This window comes from Fulmarus glacialis, unplaced genomic scaffold (genome assembly GCF_000690835.1).
Source record: "Fulmarus glacialis isolate BGI_N327 unplaced genomic scaffold, ASM69083v1 scaffold26217, whole genome shotgun sequence".
Classification (NCBI taxonomy): domain Eukaryota; kingdom Metazoa; phylum Chordata; class Aves; order Procellariiformes; family Procellariidae; genus Fulmarus; species Fulmarus glacialis.
This window is the reverse complement of record NW_009223036.1, coordinates 22623-29331: the sequence shown is the minus strand read 5'-3', so window position 1 is coordinate 29331 and position 6709 is coordinate 22623. Positions and strand designations below refer to the sequence as shown.

Below are 6709 nucleotides of genomic sequence, written 5' to 3'. Positions count from 1 at the left end.
CAGCAGGTCTGGGCTGCGTTTGCTGTAGGAGCCTTTTGTGGCTGTGCCCCCAGTTTTATACCGGTGCAAGCTTTTAGCACCGGTGCAAGCTTTTAGCACCGGTGCAAGCAGCCCTGTGTTTCAGTTTCCCAGCCAGCCTGCTCGGCTCTCCTTGCCTGGTCACTGCAGGGCTGACCCGCCGGGCTTGCCTCGTCAGCCGCTCCCTGTGGCTGCAGATGAATTGCACGAAGCCTGCCTTTCTTTTAATCCCATTTCCCAGCAGTGCCGAGCGTGCCGGAGGAGCAGGCGGGGGAGCCCGAGGAAAGGGGCTGCTGGTTGTCTGGGAGACCCGGGGACAACGAGGCGGGAGCAGGCTGTGTGCAGCGGTGGGTTATGCGGCGCCTTCGGGATCTGCAGGAGGAACCGGCAGCTGGCACGGGAACGTCCTTGGAGATCTGGTGGAAGTCCCTGCACGACCTTGGCATCCTCACCCCAACCTCTTTAGCACGCTAAGAAAGATCGAGAGACTCCTCCAGGTAGAGGACAGTTCAAGCAGCCATTGCTAGATGCCGCCTGCAGAGCACAGGCAGACACACAGCAGATGTTGTTTGCGAGAAAGACAAGCTTCACTCTTTTTTGAATGCTAGCTATCTGTGTACCTATCTGTTTTGGAAATAACCAGGGATTGGTTTTATTTTAAATAAAGAAGGTCACCTAGCAGCATGGCTCCCAGCCTCTGCTGTGAGTCACCTTTGCTGACTTGGACCAAGAGAAGTTCCTACCCTTGCTGGCGTGGAGGGGCTGAGAAGGCCTTGGGTGAGCAAGCAGTATTTCCCTGACGTTAGCAGCAGCAGCAGCATTAAGCCATTTCTTGCTCCAAGGCTGGATTCTGTCTTTTATCGCTCCAGCACAAAAGGTTCAGTTATATTTGGAACAGTTCCTGACGGCGGGACGATGTTGCTGTACCTGAAGATAGAGTTTGTGGTGATAAAGCAAGGAAACGCAGTGCCAAGTTTACGGAGCTGGCGGCTAAAATTGGAGACTGGATCAGAGGTCGTCTTTAAGGAGGGAAAGGGATGCGGCTGAGGTCTCACCCGTGCTCCACCGGTGATGGCCCCTGCAAACACCCTCGTCTCTTCTGGCAGGGGGACCAGGCTCTGCTAGAGCAGGAGAGCAGAAGCACGTATGGTTCTTGCAGGGGAAGCTCTGCTCGTCTACTGTGACCTCTCTGGGGTGTGTTGCTCACTTTGCCCTTTCTGTAAGTTGGGGTGTTTTCATGATGTGACATGGATTGGCCTTACCCCATGTCAGGCTTTCTTTAGCACCAGAAAAGGAAAATTCTCTTTATTCAGGAAAAACCAAGCAGATTTCTCAATATTGCTCTGAACACCTGCTGAAACAGGGAACTTGAGGGCAGCTGGGACCCAGGCTTTTGCCATCCCTCCTGGCAGCCCAGGCTCAGGCTCTGTCAATGGGAGGGGAGCAAACCCTGCCGCTAATTTAGGGTTAACCCATGAGTCCAGTTCAAGCTGAAATGTGGTTAGCCGCACTCTCTCTCGATGTCCCTGCCACCTGCAGCCAACTATATGGGTCTTTGTTTCTTCAGCCTTGTGTCACTGTATGCTTTTCAGCATGCGCCATGTTCCAGCCCAGAAACAGCTGGGTTTTGGGTATCAGCAGGGTCTTGTGCATCCAACTTGTGAACTGCTTTGGGCCAACAAGTCCCATGGGATCCTTACTGTCTTGCAGGGATTTAATTCACTTTTGGTAGCTTCTGAATCACCTCTGCAAAGATCCTTTCATTGCACTGCTTGTTCCCTATGTGCTTCTGAGTTCAATGTTTTAACATTTTGAGGTTATTTTGTTCGAGGATTGCTTAACCTTAGTCTCCCTGTGCTAGGAGGGAGCTGTGACTCCAGTCTGTTGGATCCTGGTTTCCTACCTCTGGGGAGATGCACAACTCTTCCTTTAATGAGACAGGTCATTTGGTAAGGCATGGCTCTGCGTGTCCTACCCCCACATACTTGTGTGCATTGCCTGCTTTTTACAGCATGAAATAACAGGGAGTTTCCCTGACTCACTGACTTGGAAGATCGGCAGCGTGGCTGAGCTTTCACTTGCGTTTCCTAACTCTGAGCGTTAGAAATATCTTGGGGAGGAGCTGGTGAACTTTTGAGCTCAGTGGCTGCAGATGCTCTTTGACCGGGGATGCCCAGAACTGCATCGCCGGTCCCCGGTCAAAGAGCATCTCCATCCCTCAGGGCAGGGATGAGAAAAGCCCATAAATTCAGGAGAAAGGCTGGATCAGTTTTCTGTGTCTCCCTGAGTCGGATCTCCTTCAGGAAGCTGCTTTTGATTTATATCCATGCTTCCTTCTTCAGTCTCTCCTGAGACAAGCCCTGACCATGCTTGTTAGACAGTCTAAGTACATCATAAACATATAATACTTCTTTATGCATCGCAGGTCCGTTTTAGAGCTCCTGTGCTGCCAGGGTGACGGGCTTTGCTGGTGGAATGGGTTGGCTTCTGCATGGTTTAAGCTTAGGTGAGCACTGAAAGTGGTGAGGTTTCACTGGGGAGAGCTTGCAAAGGGTGCAGATGGGGAGCTTGAAGTAGAGCCAATATTTGATGATCTGCTTGTTCACTTAATCAGTTTTGCAATAACAAACAAGTCGCAAAAAGAGAATATTGACGAGAAAAGCTTGCTTTTAAATGTCAGGATTATGTTACTTTTTAGTGTCCTTCTCTGTGCAGCAAGAGGGGTGCAGCCCACACTTTCATCCACAAGGATGAAAATGAGAGCAGTTTTAAATAATGTTGTTTATTTTAAATTTATTTTCCTTTTTTTTTCTTTTGCTTTGGAAATCTGATTTGTTTTGGGCAGTGAGAGGGATTAACGGCTGAAACACTGGCTTGTTTCTTGCCAGTTGAAAGGCTGGACTTTCATTCTAAGCTGTCACCCCCAGTGCTTTTGTTACAAACCCTGCAGAGCCACTGTTTTTTGGCATTTACACCCCCAAATATACCTTGCAACATTCCTGTTGCTTCTGAGAGAGTGACTCCTATCTGAATACATGTTTCTGACAGCTGCTGTTCCTCTGGCAACACTGTCAAATGGCTTGAGGGGGGATCTCAGTCGTCCAATGCTTCCTTCCCCAAAGTTGCTTTTGCATAGGCAAATGACGTTACCCCTCTGCACCGTCACTCCTGCTTTACGGAGGATAATGGTGATTCCTTGCTGTACGCAGGACAGCCGAGGGGGTTGATATCGATGACAAATGCTGTGCAAGCTCTAGAGTACAACTGCAGTTTGCAGTTTGCTAATCTCTGTCTAGAATGTGATGAACGCTTTTGCAAGAAAGTCAGCTTGCACCTACAGCAGCTCTGGGGCCAGAGAGCAGCCGTACAGGTGGAGATGCAGATGAATAGTTGCCGAACTCGGAGTGGAGCACTTCTGCACCCTGACTGTGCTGGAGTGCTCGGTGCGGGGAGTGCCGCTCTCTGCAAATGCAGGTGCAGCACAGCCAGTGTCTGCTAGGTGTGGTGGACATTGTGCCGTTGCCTTACAGGTGCTGTGCTCCTGATGTGCTGCTGCTCTCAGCCATCTCTGATAGAGCATGTGAATGAAGCAAGCAAGAGGCTGGCTGGAAAGATGTCCTCCAGCTTTGTTGGCCCATACTAAGCAAGTGGTATATTGCAGGAGCCATCAGTCTTTGTTCTGGCTGCCTCCTGAGACCACATTGGTGGTGGCTACCAGTCATCACAAGCATCATTACAATAGTGCCTCTTGTCCACAAACCATGCACAGGAGACCACAGAAAAGTGTAAAGTCCTTTAGCTCACCTTTGCTAGCTTCTGGACCACTGAAGGTTTCAGCCTGACCAGAGTCTCCTTGGAGAGAGTGCAATACCATGGTCCTGTTGTGAAGCTCTTCTTGCTGTATATCTGATGCGACTTGCTGTGTTCCTTTGCAGGAAGGAGCATTGGAAGCTGCTAGGCAACCTGAAGACCACAGTGGAAGGCTTGGTGTCTACCAGCAACCCGAACGTCTGGTCCAAGTATGGCGGCTTGGAACGGCTCTGCAGAGACATGCACAGCATCCTCTACCACGGGCTCATCCACGACAAGGTAGGGCTCTGTCCTGCCAGCACTGCTGTCTGTCTGTAGCGGCTTTGGTGCCTGTCATGAGCAGGTGGGACAGTCCTGTCGGCTTGCAGCTTGCTTCAGTGTTCGTAGCACGGAGTGGGTACAACGCTTGTAGCAGTGTGGGAAATGACTGAAGCAGGGACTGAGCTTGCCTGGCAAGTGCTGTGGTTGTCAAAGGGACCTGGGTGCGTGTTCTTTCTATCTCATCCACCTTCGACGTGGTTTTTCTAAGTACCTGTGCCCTCTGCAGTGAGGCCAGCCCCTCTCTCCTTTCATTCTGCTGCAGCCAAGTGATAAAGCTGCATTTGCAATGAATCAGCCCTGTATCATTTGAACTTGGACAGCTTTCCAGCGAGGTCTGGCAAGAGAAGCCTCACATCTTTACTGTTTCTGGTTAGCTGTGTTAATAACAGGAGCTGGCAGCCAAATCCACACTCTGCGTGAATGGGATCTCTCTTTCCAAGCTCTCGTCGTGCCTTGCAGTGGCTCACCCAGACGTTCTTCCTTCCGTGGCTGCCTGGAAGAATTTCTCCTTCCCGCTTGTGTGCAGAGGCCTGAAGATCTCCCCTTCAGCTTGCAATTACCACTACAATTAATTTACAATGGAAAGTTGAAGCAAGTCTGCAAGGCATGCCTGGGGGCAGGCTTCCCGTCGCGACTCTGCCACCCAGACAGCGATGCAGAGAAGCGAGCGATGGGGAGAAGCAAGCGATGCAGAGGAGCCCCAGGCAGCTTGCACGGGCCAGCTGGGTCCAGGAGCAGGAAATCTGCACCTATGCAATGCTGCACCCGAGCTAATAAGCCTCCAGGGAGAGTGAGGCTGGCAGCTCACCCCAGCAGGGTGCTTTGATCCCTGGATGTATTAGCTGCAGTCAGCACTTGTTGCGGTGCTGCTCTGTTCCCGTTAGTCCCCAGTGGTGCGGGCCAGGGACCTTTGGGAGATCCGCAAAGAGAGAAGTTACCTTTTACATGTGAGGAGTGCAGTGCTCCGTTCTGATAGACGTGCTGTTAACAGGCTTCAGGAAGTGAGACTTAAATTATTTATATACGTCTGTCTATTGGTAACAGTTCATGCCAGACCTGCAAAGCAGGATGGTGTGTTGCCTTCCTCAATGCTTTTACTGTAGGCAAAGGCAGCTCTTTTACTTAGAAATGTCTCCCCTGCTTGGGCACGTGTGACACCAATCAAGCTGTGGGAGCTGCAAAGGGAGGCCCATAAGAATACAGCTTACTAACAGCCGTTTTCTCATACTTGCTCCAGCGAAACACTTCCTTTTACTTATTATTTTCTTACAACTTTTTTCCTACAACTGGGAATAAATAAAAAAAAGCTAAAAAAATCCATATGTACATGTTAAGAGAACTAGGGTAAGAGGTTTTTAAACTTTTGAATGAATTTTATTTATTTGTCCAGAAAACCCTAGTTCAATCTCAAGAACTAAAATGCCATGTTAGTTCTCTAATCTTAAAAAACCAAACCAACCGCCCCCAAACAAATAAAACAGAACCCCTTCCTCTGACACTTGTGAAAGAGGAAATAGAGATGGAAGAAAAAATAATCAGCCTTTTGGTGAAGAGAGACATTTTGGGGCTGTGTTTACACCCGATAGGGTGGTGGTGAGAACAGCAACTCTGCTGCAGTTCCTCTTTAATGGGAAGAATAACTAAGTACAAAATGACTCGTCTGAATAAAGCTGAGGCAAACAGCAGCAAAGAGCTGATAGAAATGCGACGCCAAATTTCTTACCTGGGGTGCTCAGCCGTGCTGGTGCCCTTGGTGGTGGCTTGCATCAGAAGACAGCAAAAAAATGGTGGTTTTGCTGGGATGTGTTTCCATGTTGCCCTTTGTGTCCCCTCACCGAGGCCTCAGGACTCTCCTCCAGGTCCCGCTCTGGCAGAAAGGGGAACGGTGATGTGGGAACTTGGTCAACCTTGAACTTGGCAGACCTGCAGTTGGCCTTTAGGATCCTTACTGCACTGCAGGGATGTGAGCCCTTCGGTGCCACGTCCTGTCCCTGTCCCATGACCTCTCCACGGTATGAGGGACTGGGATCTTATCTTGTGGAAGAAGAGAAGCTCGGGGGATCTGTTGTCTGGTCACTTGTGGGCTCACCACAACTGAGAGGGGCAGGAGACAACTTACCTACATCAAGCCAGTGTTTTTTGACTCGATCCCTCGATCTTCAAAACTGTGTTACACGCTTGCCTTGTTTCTCCTTTGTAAAGCAGTGCTGCTCTTCCTCTGTCTATTTTCTGGCCCATCTTGCCAGGGTTAGGGGCTCTCCTCTCATGGTAGCATGGGGCTAACGGGGGATGTCGTCATTTAAGTGGGACGTGGGTGGTGGTATCTAACTGCGCCTCTCCCGGGCAGGTGTGCTGCAGACAGAAGGATTACTGGCAGTTTGTGAAGGACATTCGCTGGCTGAGTCCTGGCTCTGCTCATCACCTGGAGAAGGTGGGTTCTGGCGGGGTGGCCTTGTGTGCCCAGCGGGGAGGGGAGAGCCTCACCAGTGGGAGAGCGGCGCCTTGGCTGTTGGCCTGCCGTGGGTAAAGCGGCTCCATAGCTTGTGGAGGCTGAAGCAGC

At 50.5% G+C, this 6709-nt stretch overlaps 1 protein-coding gene across 1 annotated transcript in view; it reads left to right on the top strand.

The window, feature by feature from the left end:
- Positions 1 to 4068: 4068 nt before the first annotated feature.
- KIAA0226 (KIAA0226 ortholog) overlaps positions 4069 to 6709 on the top strand; it is an 18753-nt gene continuing 16112 nt past the window's right edge. Inside the window, exons 1-2 of the mRNA XM_009581665.1 lie at positions 4069 to 4107; positions 6497 to 6580. Coding sequence (XP_009579960.1) covers positions 4069 to 4107; positions 6497 to 6580 — 123 coding nt within the window. The remainder of the gene's footprint in view (positions 4108 to 6496; positions 6581 to 6709) is intronic.